This window comes from Odocoileus virginianus, chromosome 9 (genome assembly GCF_023699985.2).
Source record: "Odocoileus virginianus isolate 20LAN1187 ecotype Illinois chromosome 9, Ovbor_1.2, whole genome shotgun sequence".
Classification (NCBI taxonomy): domain Eukaryota; kingdom Metazoa; phylum Chordata; class Mammalia; order Artiodactyla; family Cervidae; genus Odocoileus; species Odocoileus virginianus.
In genome coordinates, this window is record NC_069682.1 from 31,860,901 (window position 1) to 31,879,184 (window position 18,284).

An 18,284-nucleotide genomic window follows, 5' to 3' on the forward strand; every position below is an offset into this window, starting at 1 on the left:
AGAGTTGGTGTTTACTGGGAATATGTTAAATTTAATAAATTAACTTATGAAGAATTGCTATATTCACGATCTTGAATTTTCCTATTCTAGAACACAATGCATGCCCTCCCACTTTTTTTTTTTTTTAATTCTTTTTGTATCCTTTAGGCGTATTCCACAATTTTCTACATGTAGATTCTACATATTCCATGCCAAGTTATTCCTAGCACTTAAGCTACCTTGCTGTCTCAGTCAATGCAGGTTTCTGTTCCTCTGAAGTCCTTGCAGGGGTCACTGGAGGTACAGCTTTTAACAGCTGAGGTCCTGCTCGCTCTCTCGGAAGACGCTCAGAGGCCCAGGTTCACCTGTGCATGACAACCAGACTGCAGGCCTGAAGCAGAGCTGGAAGCAATTCAACTCAGCTCAAAGCCTTCCCATCCTTACTCTTGTCCCATTCAGGGGCAGGGCTCAAAGACCCGAGGATCTGGGGTGAGGAGAAGATGCGAAACAGCAGCTCTGGGACCTATGAGATACCTTATCTCCTGTCGAGCTTTTCCAGAAGCTAAACTATCTCTAATCTGCAACTAACAATTCACTCTGTGATTAACTGTGCTGCAAGACAGGCCCCTGCCTGATCACTCTTCCAGATTCCCAGGGAAGCTTACAGAAGGCCCTTGGCGGTCTCTGCACAGCACCAGACACGGCAGTCATTTGGGGGAGCAGACTCAACCTCCCTCCGCCCGCCTGCTTGCTGTTTCCCACCACGGGGAGCCGGCAGCCACCCCACAGCCAAACCCTTCTCGCTCAGGACACGCGGCTCTGCGGGCTTTTCTGCTGATCTCCCTCGGGAAGCAATGGGGAGAATGCAGCAAGCTCGTCACTGTGACGTCAGGGCACCCCTCACCCTTTTCTCATGCATACGCTGTGGCTCCCCATGCACTTGAGGCAGCGGTCCCATGTGTCTCCTCCATTCCTGCTGACCTCGGTACCCAATCAATCCCTCGAGCTGGTACATTCCTCCTGTGCCCCACTCTGATCCCTTCCTTCCTCTCTCTGCTGCATCATTGTCATCACAGTTTGAGACTCATCCAATCCCACATCCTCTCCGACCTTAGTAGCACCTCCTCCACCCCATCCCTCCCACAGTCATCAGCATCTGCCCTGTCAAGACACCCAAGATTTCCTGTGGGCAGTAAACGCATCCCGACTATCTTGAAATTCACGGCTCTCCTTGGTCCAATCAACGACCACTCCCTTCCACCTTTCCTCCTCCTTCCTTCCACCAACTCTCATCTTTCCACTTATCAAAACCCTCCCTCCTCTCCATCTGTGAAGTCTCCCCAGGCTCCTGTTTTTCAAACTCAGCACACCCCCCCATCAAATCACCATCTTCTGTGTGCCCGTGTATGGCTTCCAAGGTTCCGAGGGAGGCCCTGAAATATTCAAAGTGCTGCTTGCTCATAAAACACTTCCAAGCTGCATTTGTACATGAAGCAATCACTGTTTCACATTTGTCCTACATATCTGACCTCTACTTTACATGGCTGTTTCAATATGGACTAGCGAACTTTTGGACTAGCCTTTGGGGATAAATCACACTTATAGAACACCCACTCTGTGCCCGAGGGGCATGATGGTTCTCCATCCTCATCCACGTGTTTGCACTGCTGACATTCCACCATCCAGCTGTCTCCTCCCACCCTGTCTGAATCTGACTGTAATGCTTGGTGTACTTTTGTTTACTGAGAAGGAAGCTTATTTACTATCTCCTGTACATTGAAAGTGAAAGTTGCTCAGTCTTGTCCGACTCTTTGTGACCCCATGGACATACAGCCCATAGAATTCTCCAGGCCAGCATACCAGAGTAGCCTTTCCCTTCTCCAGGGGATCTTCCCAACCCAGGGATCAAACCCAGGTCTCTGGCATTGCAAGTGGATTCTTTACCAGATGAGCCACAAGGGAACCCAAGAATACTGGAGTGGGTAGCCTATCCCTTCTCCAGGGGATCTTCCCAATCCAGGAATTGAACCAGGATCTCCTGCATTGCAGGTGGATTCTTTACCAACTGAACTATCAGGGAAGCCCAATATGCCCTGTACATTGCTCCTTCTCATTTATTTTAATGTCTCAAAGCACCCAGGAGCCCCTCTTCTTAAAGGCTATACATTTTTCATTAATTTTTTAAAAAAATTTCATTTATTTGGCTGTGCCAGGTCTTAGCTGTAGCATGCAAATTCCCAGTTGCAGAATATGGGATCTAGTTGCCTGACCAGGGGTCAAACTCAGGGCCCCTGCACAAGGACATGGAGTCTTAAGGCTTTATCTGTTTTAAATGTAAAGGCCGGACACTGAGGCAGGCAGAGCTGCTACGAACCACAGTCGGGAGGAACTGCCAGCCCATGTCAAGTGGTGACTCATCCCCAACTGCCCCGTGCCAGGCAGGATGTGATAAGAGCCTCTTCTTAGCTCTGGCAGGTGTGTCCCTGTCATATATGACAGATCGAATGCCAGCCCTTGGTGAAGATAAAAAAAAAAAATTATTTGACATTTTATGACATCCTGGGATATTCCAGAGAGGAATGGGAACCAAGCCAAGACCAAAGGTGCAGAAGTCCTCGAGTTCAAGGGCTACCCGGAAGGTAGGGCTGGTGACTGTCAGATCTACAAGGCACCAGGTCCCAGCCCTGTAGCATCTTGCAAGAGAGGAACAGGAGTATCTCAAAGACGGGGCAACTCCTTAGAAAATGACTAGTCACCACGATCAGAGTGACTCCTTTAAGGTGGCTGGTGATGGCTGGCTCCCTGGGACTCTAGCACTTGAGGTAGCCTAGAGGTTCAGGGTCACTTATGGATACCAGAAACAACAAAGGAGAACAGGTATCATTCCACGGACACTGACTCTAGAAGTTAGCAGGAAGAAAGGGTATGAGCTTTGTCAGCAAAATTTTCTCTGGAAATATTCTACACCTGCCCTAGGGGAAGGCTCAGGTGTTGGTTGGCAGGACTCACCTCCTTCAGTATCTCAGAAAATATCAGTTCTCAGCCCTTTCCATTATGAGCAAGAAGAGGATCTGCTTGGATTCGAGCAGCAGGTGTGTGCCGCAGGGGCAGAGGGGTCACCAGAGCAAAGTTCCAGGGAATCTGAAGACGCAGGGACAATACAGCTCTGGCTATTGGTTCTTAACGGCTGATAGAAATACATCTCCTTGTTCTAGTTATTCTTGGGAAGCTTCTTAGAGCATCCTGCTGCTCCTTTACCCTGAGCTTCTCTTGTGCTGGAAATGACATCAGCGAAAAGAATGACTGAGTGTTCTTTACATCACACATGAAGGCAGTGATTGGAGTTGGCAGTAGATCCTTCGTGAGCTGAATTACGGTCGAATCCTTCACAAACTGATAGACGATTCTCTGCTTGAGGGTCTGGGTGCCGTGCTGTTCCCCATGTATGCTCTGTCCACGTACACTGTAGTTCAATAATTAATTTGTAATTCAAAGGAAATGCCCTGGATTTAGATTTGGTAAAAATAAGATGGGGCATCCTGAGTTTGCTTGGATTTTAAATACGATTTTTCTAAGAGATGTTACATAGTTGGGGAAAAAAAACAAACACAAAAGGTTAGCAAAGGAAAACTCAATTTTCAAAACAGCCTTTGACCCTTGAGTAAGTATGCTTTTCCTGAGTTTACAGCTGATTAGAACAATGTTCTGAAGGCCCCACTGCAGGTGTGTCCATTCACACACCAGTGACAAGGTGGCACTGGGCCAAGATGCTGCCCAGGGAGAGACAGAAGGTCAGCGGCAGGACCGCCCACCATGCCTGCCTCACACCACCTGGGGGAGGATCACAGCCCCAACCCTCAATTACCTGTAAACAGCCTGGGGTGGGGCCCAGCAAACTGTATTTTTCCAGAACTTTACCAAGTGATTTGAATGTTGTTGCTGTTCAACTGCTCAGTCGTGTCCGCTTTGCGACACCATGGACCACAGCATGCCAGGCTTCCCTGTCCTGCACCATCCCCCAGAGCTTGCTCAAACTCACGTCCACTGAGTCGGTGACGCCACGATCATTCGGTTTTAGAAAACTATCACCTTGATAAATTAACTATGACCTGTTTAATCTGACGCTAATCCGACTCTAGCTGAAATATTTCATTTCAATTCATCCCGAATTTCCTCTGATGAATAAATAAGTAGGTATTTGCTACAATTTCACATTGGAACCAACAGAATATTCTCTTCTTTTATTTTTATTTTAATAAAAGGAATCCACCCACCAACGGGTAATAAAATTCAGATAATCATCTTACATATAAGTTCCAAAACCCCACCCAAAACATAAGCAGGAAAGTTTTCCTTTCCCCTGGTGGGATGTACACGAGTTATGACCAAGGCTTTCTGGGTGTGAACCAGCTAAAGAAGGCTGGCTAAATCTAATATATTGAGCACCACCTCTTCAGGAAACTGGCTTTGGAATGACTGCTCAGGCCTCAGAAGTAGTCCTTTTCTATTACTGTAACTAAGATAACACATTTTCAATCAAGTTTTTAAAGTTAAAGAATATTAAATAATTTCCCTAGATTCCAAGGAATCACATGCCCAAAATGTCTACTTTTAACACCAAGATTACAAAAATCATTGCAATAACATTTGAGATGAAAAATAAAAATTCCTTACAATGTAAATCAATGCAGCCACTATGGAAAACAGTATGGGAGTTCCTCAAAAATAAAGCTGACCAAAAAAATAAATAATAACTAAAGCTGACAAATGATCCAGCAATCCCACGTCTAGACAAAACTCTAATTCAAAAAGATAGGAGCATGTTCCCCTATGTTCATAGCAGCACTACTCACAGTAGCCGAGACGTGAAAACAACCTAAACGTCCGTTGACAGATGAGTGGATGAAGATGTGGTACAAATAGACGATGGAATTCTGTTGTGCTCAATCACTCGTGTCTGACTCTTTACAATCCTATGGACTGTAGCCCACCAGGCGCCTCTCTCCAGGGGATTTCCCAGGCAAGGACACTGGAGTGGGTTGCCACTGCCTCCTCCAGGGGATCTTCCCGACCCAGGGATCGAACCAGCGTCTCCTGCACTGCAGGCGGATTCTTTACCACTGAGCCACCTGGGAAGCCACAAGGCAATGCTATTCCGCCATAAAAAAAGAACAAAATAATGCCATTTGCAGCAACATGGATGCCACTAGAGATTATCACACTAAGTGAGGTTAAGTCAGAGAAAGACAAATACCATATGATATCACTTATATGTGGAATCTAAAATATGGCACAAAAGAACCTATCCACAAAGAGAAGCAGGCTGATAGCAGACTTGTGATTGCCAAGGGAGTGGAAAGGAGGAAGCATGCAGTAGGAGGCTGAGGTTAGCAGAGGTAAGATATTATATATAGGATAGATAAACAACAAGGTCCTACTGCGTAGCACAGGGAGCTAGATTCAATATCCTATGATAAGCCATAATGGAAAGAAAATGAAAAAGAATGTATATAACTGAATCACTTTACTGTACAGCAGAAATTAACACAACACTATAAATCAATTGTACTTCAATAAACTTTTTAAAAAAGAAGTCCTTACAGTTTAAGGCTAAAACTGAAACTTACGAGTCATTTTCGCCCTAATGAAGATTAATAATAGTACTCTCTCAATGAATATGGCCATGTGGCAAGCGCTACTTTAAGTGTCTCTTAACAACTCAACATGCCAGGTACATCACTGTCTCCATTTTACAGATAAGGACAGGAGACAGGTTGAATTACTTCCCCTGCTAAAACAAGTACGGGTGACCCTTGAACAACATGGGTTTAAACTGCATGGGTTCACTTGTAAGTAGATGTTTTGCAACAAATACAGCACTATATGATCTGCAGTTGGTTGGTTCCATAGATGCTGAACAGTGGATCAGCATTTCATAGGAGGGCCACCTATGGGACTTGAGTATCTGGGGATTTTAGTACCCGTGGTGGGTCCTGGAACCAATCCCCCTCAAATACTGGGAGATGGCCATTAATAACTAAGAGTGTTAGAATGTGAGCCCCTGCAGTCTGGCTCCAGGCTTCCCAGGTGGCTCAGTGGTAAAGTATCTGCCTGCCAATATAGGAGATGCAGGTTTGATTCCTGGGTTGGGAAGATCCCCTGGAGGAGGAAATAGCAACCCATTCCAGTATCCTTGCTTGGGGAATCCCATGGACAGAGGAGCCTGGTGGTCTACAGTCCATGGGGCCACAAAAGAGTCAGATACAACTGAGCAACTAAACAAGAACAACCAACAACAGTCTGGCCCCAGGGGTCACACAGAGAGGCTGTAGTCACACAATAGGTCTGAACTTTCAAATAAGTGAATCACACAAGCAAACCTTTCAAGGTAAACAACAGCATCTACACTATTTAAGGAACATACCAATTTTTAAATTGCTATTCTTAAGAACTACCACATCACAATGATCTTAGCTTGTTTGCTTTAGGTTTCATTAAACAATTTTCTAGACATTGGCCACCTGGTTTTTCAACCATTTTATTTTATTTTATTTTTTCATTTATTTTTATTAGTTGGAGGCTAATTACTTTACATCATTACAGTAGTTTTTGTCATACATTGAAATGAATTAGCCATGGATTTACATGTATTCCCCATCCCGGATCCCAACCATTTTAAATGATCCTAATTCTCTCAATCATTAAAAAAAATTTAACAGTGTGTTGTCTAGCATATTTCCCCCAGCAACATGCAAAGCAAATTCAACATGGCACTCGATTAAATGACAGATCGGATTCCAATTTTATCAGCAGTACCTTCTGGGCTTAATTACTCATTTCATTTAAAAGTTAAAACTGATTATTCCTCACTTGTCACCAGCAGTATAAAAACAGAACTGTTTAAAACAAAAACACATAATTACCTTCCTTCTGGAAAAGGCTTGAATGAGTCAGAAGTGTTAAAAAGAGAAGTTTCACTGGGGAGCTCAGCAGATAAGGACATCAAATGCTTTCAAGTGTGTGTGTGTGCGTGCGTGCGTGTGTGTGTGTGTGGGGGGGGTGGACATCAAATGCCTTCAGCTTGTGTGTCCCATTCATCAGTTTCTTCACTACACAGGTATTTATTGAACACCTGCAGTAATATGTGTGTGTATGTGTATGTCCCATTCATCAGTTTCTTCACCACACAGGTATTTATTGAACACCTGCAGTTAACCGTTAGGAGACCTAAATACCAGACATACCGATGTCAACTATAAGTATCAAAACATTTTCCAAAACCTGTTTACATGCACTTATAAATATCTGTCACTTGGAAATACCCAATTTTCAGGACAATTAAGAGTTCACCATACTTCAAACAAACCTCCACACTGATTTCTTCTTATTCTTTTCACCAAGTTTAAATCAAAGTGGATGGCTGCCCTCCACAATTTGCAACAAGGTATCATACCCCATCGAAATAAGATGCTTTTAAAGAAGACCAAATTTAGTCTTTGTTTAAATCTTGATTCACTCAAAGTTCTTTCAACAAGCAGGTTGGTGGCTTATTAGAACTTCACTATTTGAGGAAACTGTGTTTCTAGCCTTAAGAGAAAGAGAGGTAAACCTGTTCTATGACCTTGGAGCTCAGGCAATTAGGACACTATATGTGCACGACGTTCTGAAATCAAACAAAATCTACCATAAATCGATCTACAAGACAGATCTCAGGTACACAGAATCTCACATAGCTAACTTGTTAATCTGACATTGGGATTTACTGTACCGCATTGATGTTTTTAAATGTAAAGTGCATGGCAGGTCATGTGTTTCTCTTAAGAACAATGGATTTTATTTTAAACTTCAAATAATATGTTAGTAAAATCATAAAATGACAGTACAGAGGGCAGCCAAAGTACACCCAGTAATGCTATCCTTCTATGTGGTCTACACAGAGGCCAGGGTGCTGGGTGACTCCTAGAATCTTCTGTCATATGCCAAGGGGGGGTGTGTGTGTTTGTGTGTGTGTGTTTACATGCATGTGTATATATGATTGCTGTTCTCCATGCTGCTGTCTATTTCAATCAAAGTCAACTAGAGAATAAGCAAATTCACATTAAGAAACTGTCCTGGGGACATGGGTAAACCTATGACTGATTCATGTTGAGGTTTGGGAGATATCAAAGCAATACTGTAAAAAAAAAAATTATCCTTCAATAAATAAACTGAAAAAAGAATTCTGTCCTATTAGGGAACTAAATTCAATAACTAATGATAAACCATAATGGAAAAGAATATTTTTTAAAAATGTATTGCAACTTTCCTGGTGGTTCCAGTGGTTAAGACCCCATGCTTCCACTGTGGGGGGTGAGGGTTCGATCTCTGGTCTGGGAACTAAGATCCTGCATGCCACCCGGTGCATGGCATGTGTATACATGTTGGGCTTCCGAGGTGGCACTAGAGTGGTAAAGAATCTGTCTGCCAATGCAGGGACCTAAGATAGGTGGGTTCAATCTCTGGGTCAGGAAGATCCCCTAGATGAAAGCATCACCACCCACTCCAGTATTCTGGCCTGGAGAATCCCATGGACAGAAGAGCCTGGTGGGCTACAGTCAACAGGGTGGCAGAGAGTCAGACATGGCTGAGTATGCACACACATATGCATAACTGGATCATTTTGCTGCGCAGCAGAAATTTACACAACATTGAAAGTCAACTATACTTCAATTTAAAAAAAAAAGAAATTCTGTGCAATTAACTAAAAAGTCTCCAATCTGAAAGTAAACTCTTTTTGAAGATTTCCTGCAGGGATCCTCCCATTGGCCATGATGTAGGGTTTTGGGGTGAACTCCAAGGTGCACAGTACACTTGCTGCCCATGGGCTCTGGGACCCAACAGATATGAAACTTCTCTCAAATCAGTGTTTATGTGGATCTCCATGACATGAAGGGAGAAAAATGGCCTGAGTGGGCCCAACTGGATAGCAGATGGGGAATATCTGATTTAGAAGACTGATTCCTACTTGAATATTGCATAATCTGGCCAAGATATAAAGAGGTTTTCAAGTCTTAAAACACAGTATAGGCCATGGGCCATATAAAGTTTTCCCTGTAACCTGAAAACACACAATATGATCACTGTGGGTGCAGCCTATGTGGAGACCTGAGACGGCCACCAAGCGGCTCACATGAGCATGAGGGGCGCGGGCTGTCGTCATGGGTGGGGATGGCTAATCCAGCCCTCTTCAGGATGAGAGACTGTTGAATAAATCTGATTTTATAGAAGGCACTAGAATAAGCCTCAACCCCAACAGCTGCCCCCTGCTTAGAAGAAGAGTCAAGACCTTAGCACGTGATCCCAAGGGAGTGGGGGTTTATGGCAGAGTTTGTCACATTTAAGATTTGCTTTATGTCTATAAGGTCACAGAAAGGAAAACACTGTGTTTTCTGACAACTATGGGCTGCTGACAGCTCCCTGACAAGGCCAGGCTCTGCTGTGTAGCAGGGGCCTTTGGGGGCCTTGGGCAGAGTTTCCTTTTCTTTTCTTTTTTTTTTTTTTTAACATTAGTGGCTGCAGAAAGCCAAGACAAGCAAAGTCGAAGCTGGGTCAGACCCCAGCCCCAACGACCTGGCCTCTTACAAAGACCCATGATGCCTGGCACAGGCCTGGACCCTGTAACCAAACCCGCTCACCAAACCCTGGGCTTCATCACCCACGTGTGACCATCCAGAGGCACTGGTCCAGGCAGCCCTGGACCCCCGGCTGCTTCCCCGCTTCCGGGTTACAGGCGTGGCCTGGCAGCAGGTGCACTGTGTGGTCACCACACGCTCGAAGGCTCCAGAAGACTGTGGGGGGAGGGGCAGGATTTGTGCTAAAAGTGGCAACTCAAGATCCAGGCCTAAGCGGCCCAGGATGACAGCCATCACAGTGGACAGAATTCCCCCAGTGGAAAGATGATCAGACAGCCTCTGGAATCTAAATGGAAATGCTAGAGACACAGATGTAGAAAACAAACATATGGTCACCAAGGGCGAAATGGGAGGCAGGGGGAGGGATGAACTGGGAGATCAGGTTTGACACACTTGTATACACAAGTATACACACTTGTATACTATATATAGTAGTGGGTATATGTCACTTCCCTGGTGCATGCCATGCAGGAGATCTCTGGAGAAGGGAATGGCCACCCATTCCACTATCTTGCCTGGAAAATCCCATGGACACAGGAAACTGGCAGGCTACAGTCCCTGGGGTCCCAGAGAGTCGGACATGACTGAGTGACTAACACTACTGCTACTACATAGAAAATAGATCGCTAATAAAGACCTACTCTATAGCACAGGAAACTCTATTCAATACTCTGTAATGATCTATATGAGAAAAGACTCTAAAAAGGAGTGGATGTATCTATATGTATAACTCATTCACTTCGCTCACAGCAGAAACTAAGATAACACTGTAAATCAACTAAGCTCCAATAAAAATTAATTTAAAAAAATAAACAGAAACCAAAATGAATGATCCTTTGAATTCCTTCCTCAGAAGGCTAACAGAAAGCACTGCGCACAAAACCACAGATGCTTTGTTTTTTCAATCACCCATGTTTAAGTTCTTTTATATACATTATTGTCGTAAGAACATGAATCAAAGGGGACTTTCCAATACCAGAGAAGAAATGTTTTCATGTGGATGGTGGGTCACAGTCTGTGAGGAGAATGAGGAATTTGGGATAATTTGTTGGGCTGTCAGGTTTTAATGACTCTTCTGCCAAAATGACTTGGTCGGTGAAAGCTAAGACTATCCAGATATATGACAAATGTTTACGACCAGGGTCAAGTGTGTTTACTCTTCAGCAGTTAGCTTTTAAAACAAAAGAGCTTTGACTAACGATGAAGTGAATGCAGCCAAAGGTGATAGTTAAGGCTCCTTGGAAGAGTCACCAGCTCGCCACTGCCTCCAAAGCCCACAGACGCACAGGCATCAGCTGGCAGATAAACAGCGGTATAGACAGTGAGGTCCATCTCTCACGGCAATGTCTATTTTTAAAGGCCAGCACACGCACACATACAATATGATAAGGTTTCCCTTAGAAAGTCAGAACGGCCAAATAATTACCACATTTCTAATTTTAAATGAGTTAACAAACACCAAAGCAGGAGCTGAGGTTTGATTTTAATTTTTGCGCTACTAAAATTAAACTAGAAATGTCATGGACTCCCTGTCTCTTTCTTACCAGTGGCAAACTACACTCTCAAAAATGTAAGTAGATATTGTTTGGCTTTATGCACACACATCCACACAGACACATACATCTGTAAACACAGATAACAGGAAAGGGAAGTTCACCAGTTCACCCTAATGAGAAATCTCTGTCCACAGAATATCAGGATGCCTAACCATCAGATTCCATGTTTCAGAACATAATAACTTTTAAAAGACCATAATAACAGTGTTAAAAAGCCGTAAGAGCTGTGAAAAGGGAGAGTTTATGTCTATGTAAACAGATGTCATATACAGGTTTAAAAATGATCAAGGCACTCATTCAAATCAGGAAAACTTACAGGCATCCATGGTTGGGTTGCTCTATCTTGATTGCTAAGTTGAAAATGAAGAGGAGGCGGCAAGAGAAAAAGAAATGTGGAAAAGTAGAAATAAAATAGAAAGAGGAGGAAAAGGAAAGAGGAAAAGAAAAAAGAGGAAGAAAGGAAAAGAAAGGAGGGAAAGAAGGGAGGGGGGAAGAAAGGAGGAAAAGAAAGAAAAAGGAAGGAAGGAGGGAGGGAAGGAGGAAAGGGAAGGAAGGAGGGAGCAGGAAAGAGTGGGCCCGGGGGGAGGCTGACTCTCCTTATATTGTCCCTAAATGCTTACCCATCCCTCGGACAAACCAAAGACGGTCAGGTGGTGACTTGGGTGGTCACCCAAGTTGGTTATTTTAAAAACATCCATTCAGCACAACAGCTCAGCTGAATTGTTTCTGATATAGAGTCACCCGATCCAATTAAATCCATGCATTCACCCACACTGGAGGCAAGGGTTAAACAGGGGCAGTGGGAGCCACCCCGACCTCTTCATTCCGGGTATTTAGTAATGATGACTACATTCTGCTAAGAAACTGGTAGCATGACTTGTCGCCCTTGTAGGGGGAGAAAACCACTCTGGTCTGTTTGGATTTTCATTGCAAAGATTTATCCGACCCCCCTGGGTCAGTCTACACCCAAGGACACTGGTGTTTGCTCTGAGCTGTTCAGATGAGCCAGTGGCTGGGGGTACAGTGAGAGGAGGCTCACCTCATCCTGAGAAGAGCCCCTCAGGTAAGGTGGCCAGCACTCTCGGCTGGAGGGCTGGGTGCGTTGGTGGGGAGGCATTCCAGATCGAGAAGAGGATGCAAAAGGCAGAATGGGAAGGCTGTTGGTGCCTGGAACAGGGGCTGCCACTGTGGTCGGAGCACGGGGTGCAGAGGGAAGAGTTCATCAGGCATCCAAAGGCCATCACACCAGCTCCCTGGGCTATGGGCTCATTGGCAGGGCTGAGGGCCACAACCTTGGATGTGGCTGGTCCTCCTCCATCCTAATGCATCCTTTGGTGCTCAGTTTCCTGCCTATGCTTTTCAAGAGTTCCCATCCTCATTTGTTACACACACACACGCACACACCCCTACCCACCCACCCACTGGCTTGAGAGCACAAAGAACCCTAGAGATGCAGTAGGTGCACACCTGGGTTTTAGGTGGGAGGCTGTGTGACTTGGGAGGGTTCACAGCGTAGCCTCCATTCTTGCCTTCCTATCCACATTCCCAACTGTCAGAGGTTCACAGGACGTAGACATTTGGGAGAAAATACACAGTATCGTCAGTAGCCAGGTTGGTATCCCAAAGAGACTGGAATGAATGCCAAGTGGTTGGCATGGTCCACAGGGTAAGTCCAAGATCTCACATGAGCTCTCATCACAGAAGAGTTCCCCATCACACACAGCATGGCCCTGGCTCCCAAAGGACAGCTTTGGTTTGTAAAAAAGTTAAAGGCAAAAACAAACCCCAAACCCCTATAACAGTAATTTCTCACAAAACTCCATGACCTCAAGCCAAAACGCAGACTGAGGAAAGAGCCAAGAAGCATCCAGAGAACATGCTGGCATGGTATTAGATTACCGCCCTCTGTTCCCAATATCACTTTGGTGCTGGATTCATAGTGATTCCATCCACATCAAGCATGAAGCAAGTGATACTTAAGGTGTTAGCCTGAAGGTTCAATGTTAATGATGCTAGTGATGGTGAGACTGCAAAGCGCGTCTCTTTGGATATATAATTCAAAATGTGCAAATGAACATTTGATATTTCGGGGTCACAAAGAACCTGTAACACCATACCCTGTGCATAGGTATGTGTATGCTTGTACCAGGAGAGTGGATTTGTGCACTGGTGGGAGGGATGGGGAATCCACAGAAAAGTCTCCTCTGAGATAGAAGCTTCAGTTTCTTTTGCATCACAAAGATGCCCTGAGATTCTCCAAACTGTCTCAGCACATGGACAAAGCACAGATCCACTTCCCAGGCCTGTGCTGTCCAACACAGGGCTGTTGTCATCTAAACTAGTCAAAATAATTCAAGTTGGAAGTTTAGTTCCTCAGCTGTACATGCCATATTTTTTTAAGGGCTCAACAGACATCTATGCTTAGCAGCTACCCTATAAAACAACTCCCAATGGAGAATATTTTTATCAACCAGAAAGTTCTCCTGGACAGTTATGACCCAGACATACCGGCTGCCCTTACATTGTTTCAGGGGCTGGAGGTGGGCCACTTCTGAGAGCTTCATTTTTACGCAAATAATCAGAACAAGACTTTAGTCTCTCTGAAGTTTGCATTTGTTCTTCACTTTTTAGGAGTCCAGGCCCTTTAAGAAAAATGCTGCAAACAATGACTCATCTCCTCTATGAAATGAACTTTCAAAAAAAGAAACATTTTTCCTATACTTTTTGGGAGATATTCTAACCTCCTAAAGCCTGCTAATGCGCCTGTTCAAAAACATCTGCTCAAGAAAACCATGATCATCATCAGAAACACAACTTGTCTGTAATGACAATTTTGACTTCACCCTGTCCTAAGTTATCTATCTGTCAGTCTTATTTTTTCTTATACTTTAAGCTCATTAATGGTAAAAATCATCATCAGTTTCATATCATCCTATCTGCGTAAGGATGAGCTCTGAAAACTCTCTGGGTTCAAATACCAAGGTAATTTGTCCTCCTCCAGTCTTAGAGCATCCATTTACCATCTGATTATCACTTATATCTGGAGCTACTGAATATGCTATAATTTCTCTGTGTGTGCATGTGCTCAGTCGTGTCCAACTCTTTGCAATCCCATGGACTATAGCCCACCAGGCTCCTCTGTCCATGGAATTTTCCAGGCAAGAATACTGGAGCAGGTTGCCACTTCCTTCTCCAGGGGATCTTCCTGACCCAGGAATCAAACACACATCTCTTGTTCCTCCTGCATTGGCAGGCGGATTCTTTACCCACTGCACCACCTGGGAAGCCCTATGCGATAATTTACTTTTAATGATATAATTACCTTGTGAAGCACAAATGCTGAAATGCTTACAACCCTATGAAACAAGAATGTGCTTTACAATTTGTGCAAAGTGGAATGTAAAAACAGTGCTCACATACAATGTGAACAGAAAGGCAGTTTCTGCACTAGTTTGTAACACAGTCAGCTTTGCCTGATGGCAGAGGTGACCAGATGAATAATCTTAGAAAGGAAAATGCACAGAAAGTGAGATTACAGGTTCCAAAGTTTCTATTGTCAGACACTACAATTCTTACACAGTTCATCTGTGATGCCCAAGCTCTATCTAAACTCACTTCAAAGTCTTCAAGTAAAATGACTTTTATTTTTATTTTCTAAATGTACTAAAAAGATTCAAGAGACACAAAGTCTGAAAGTAAGAAGTAAAGCTGATTCAGTGACTTATTTCTAGAACATCCTGGTTGCATGATATCAATGTTCACCTTCGTCTCAGCAATGAATCAATATTTTGTAGATAGTCCTTTAAGACAACGGAGAGAACACAGGTTAAAAAAAAGTAGAGAGAGGGACTTCCCTAGTGGTCCAGCAGTGAAGAATCCACCTTGCCATGCAGGGTATGAGGGTTCAATCCCTGGTCGAGGAACTAAGATCCCACATGCCTCAGAGCAACTGAGCCTGCTCACAACTAGAGACTCCATGAGCGGCAAGGGAAGATCCTGCATGATGCAGTAAATATCCTGTGAGCTGCAACTAAGACTTACTTGATGCAGCCAAATAAATAATTTTTTTTTTTTAAGTAGAGAGAGAAAGAGGAGCCATACTTGCCTAAACAGAACAGAGTTTTTAAAAAACTTATGAACTTTTTAACAGTATAAGTCCTAGGGGAAAAGAGAATTGCAGAAAATAAGAAAATGCAAACAGTAGGCAGATAATAAACCTAAAAAGCATCCCCTTTGGGCTAGGAACGAAGTGTTTTAAATTCTATCTTTTAAATATTTAAGGACACATGTAGGGTTGAAGATGAAAAGCTTCAGGGAACTGGAGTATGGTGAGTCCATTAGAACTTAAGCTCCATGAGGGCGGGGATTTTGTTTTTTCAGTGTCCTTTACCCAATACCTGTAACCAGTCCCTGGCACATAGTAAGTGCTCAGAAAATAACTGCTAATAGACAAAGTGCCCAGCCTACTCCTGTTGTGACCAGGAAAACTGGGTCTCAGGCACACCTCCCAGACTTGGCTTGCTGACCATTCTGGGGTCTCATATCAGGAGAAAGGCAATGCCCTAAAGAGGGTAAGACTACGTCAAGTTAGAGAAAAGCCAATTTCAGTATTTAAATGAACCCAAGAGAAATGACCAGAACTTAACCTGGGGAAAAAAAAAAAAAGGTAGAAAATTCCAGAAAGAAAGGACTGAAGACAAAGAATGGTGATCAGACCAATGGAGAAGGAAGAAATCGGCTGCACATTTCAGGAGAAGCAAATACATGGAGAAAACCCTTTAAATGCATATGGATTCTCCCTCAAGATAGTTCTCACCCTCTCCTGCTCTTCCAAATCTTGAACCACCACCTTCTAAATGCAGGGTTTCCTTTCCAGGGAAGGCTGACATATTTTCAAGCTCTGAAATTTTAGGATTATAGAATCCAAATAAGTAGAAGGGGCTTTAGAAATCCTCTAATCCGGCGCTCATTTGAATAAATGAAGCCCAGGGAGGTTAAGAACGTACCCAAGGTCACATAGCCGGTTATTAGTCAACATCAGGGCTGCCCCCTACTTAATTCTGCCATTGCCCCTAGCATTCCTCAGGGTCACACATCTTCAATATCCATGTGAGATTTTCCTTCTCCACTCAGAGCAGGGAAAATGCTTCCTGAGAGCTCTGGGAGGGAGCCCGAGGGTGGGGAGAGCGAGCAGCTTGTTTGCTATCGTAGATTTTACAATATTCCACCCCCCACCCCGCCCTGCCAATTTTATTCCCCATCCTTGCACCTTCGTCCTGCAGCTCACTTTGGAATATTTAAATATTTAAGAACTATGAGTTGCCTGCAAGCTCTCTGAAGTCTCTGGAGGGAAGAACGGATACCAATTCAAATAAATAAATTCCATCTCCCTGGGAGGCTCCAGTGCTGGGGAACAAGCTTCACAGGAGGCTTGCTCACCCTGGTCCCCTGCATCATGGCAATAGTCATCCAGTCACGGAACTGTAAAATATTCAACGTGTTCGATCAAAAATGTATGAAATCGTAAAGCCAAAGGATTATGTGTGTGCGCCTGAAATGAACATCTGGTGGAAATTAAGACCATGAGCATAATTTGCAGAGCTGTCTACCTTTTAGTGGCTTGCCCCATTCTTTTCTTCTGTGTATTCTGCTTAGTCGCTGTTATGTCCGAATCTTTGTGACCCCATAGACTGTAGCCCGCCAGGCTACTCTGTCCGTGAGAATTATCCAGGCAAGAACACTGGAGTGGGTTGACATGCCCTCCTCCAGGGGACCTTCCCAAGCCAGAGACTGAACCCAGGTCTCCTGTATTGCAGGCAGATTGTTTCAAGTCTGAGCCTCCAGGGAAGCCCTAATCTGATTCAAATCTACAGAGTCATGAGCTACATTAGGTATCCAACACAATACTGTCAACAAATGACAGACGCTTGAATATCATCTGTCTTTTGGTTTTGTCATACTGTTAAACGAATAGAGGAATTGCAGAATTAAATGAATATAGCTGAAATTTGGTGACCATTCTAGCATATGATAAGCTGAAATGTCACCTTCAATTTAAGAAACTCTCTAAGAATATCTGTACACAAAAACAGGACTAAAATTTTCAGAAGTTATTTTTTCTTTTATAAGTGATTTCTTTTTTTTATTTTTTCGTGTTGTTTCACCAACTAAGAGATTACTGCGTTTTAAGATACAGCAACTATATAACAGTAGGAGAACAAACAAAATACAATAGAAAAATGAAAATCTAACAAGTGCAGAACAAACTGATATTCCGCATAAACCATCAACCACTTGATTTCATCTACTATTAGAAACCAGTTTATCAGGGGAAAGCGCGAACCCAGTCCCCCACTACCACAAATTATGCAGTCGAGTTTCCCACATTTGGGGAAATCGTAGGGGTCAGCACATCCGGAGTGCAATGGATAAGCCTCGCCCTGGGAAAACCACCTTTGTGATCATGGTATCTCCCCTGCCAGGTAAGTATAAGTGATTTCTTAATTCAACATATTTTAAGCTGCTACTGAAAATCAATAGCTTTCCTGTTTGAGTTTTGGTTGGAGTGGCTTGTTCATTGTTGAGTGTGTAACATGTGTGCAAATACAGTATGTGTCTAATTTAAAATTTTGGTTATATGTGGTAAAATTAGATACAGAATTTTCAGAATTGTAAAAAGACCATGCCTTGAAATATTTAAACCATTTGGAGTCTTAAAAATATAAAAATATTCATACTATATTTCTGTTTAGTGACCGTATATATCTGAACCTAAGAGTTCTGTCTACTTTGCATACTCAGAACATTACTGAGAATTTGGAAGGAAATAAGAGACCTCTCATTAACCAAAACACCTCATGTACTGGGTGGGAATGTGAACTGGTGCAACCACTATGCAAAGCAGTATGGAGACTCCTCAAAAAGTAAGATTTACCACATGATCCAGGTATCATATGATCCTGGGTATTTATCTAAAAAATATGAAAACACTAATTAGAAAAGAAATATGCACCCTTCTGTTCATCCTGGCATTATTCATGGTAGCCAAGATATGGAAGCAACCTAAGTGCCCATCAAT

The 18,284-nt window shown here is 43.5% G+C and overlaps 1 protein-coding gene and 1 non-coding gene across 12 annotated transcripts in view; both read right to left on the bottom strand.

Annotated features, from left to right (window-relative positions):
• The window catches only part of SVIL (supervillin), a 153,439-nt gene extending 141,660 nt beyond the window's left edge, over nucleotides 1-11,779 (bottom strand). For 6 of the 11 annotated variants that reach the window (XM_070472160.1, XM_070472159.1, XM_070472158.1 and 3 more), the window contains exon 1: nucleotides 11,523-11,547. In XM_070472160.1, the coding sequence (XP_070328261.1) occupies nucleotides 11,523-11,532 (10 nt within the window). In that variant the 5' untranslated portion in view covers nucleotides 11,533-11,547. Of the gene's footprint in view, nucleotides 1-11,522 lie in introns of all 11 variants that reach the window. The other 5 variants (XM_070472154.1, XM_070472152.1, XM_070472151.1 and 2 more) reach the window with 3 other exon arrangements.
• Nucleotides 11,780-17,532: 5,753 nt separating this feature from the next.
• On the bottom strand, nucleotides 17,533-17,696 carry LOC139036847 (U1 spliceosomal RNA). Its single transcript, XR_011489709.1, has one exon. It is a non-coding gene; the product is annotated as a U1 spliceosomal RNA (small nuclear RNA).
• Between the last annotated feature and the right edge of the window lie 588 nt (nucleotides 17,697-18,284).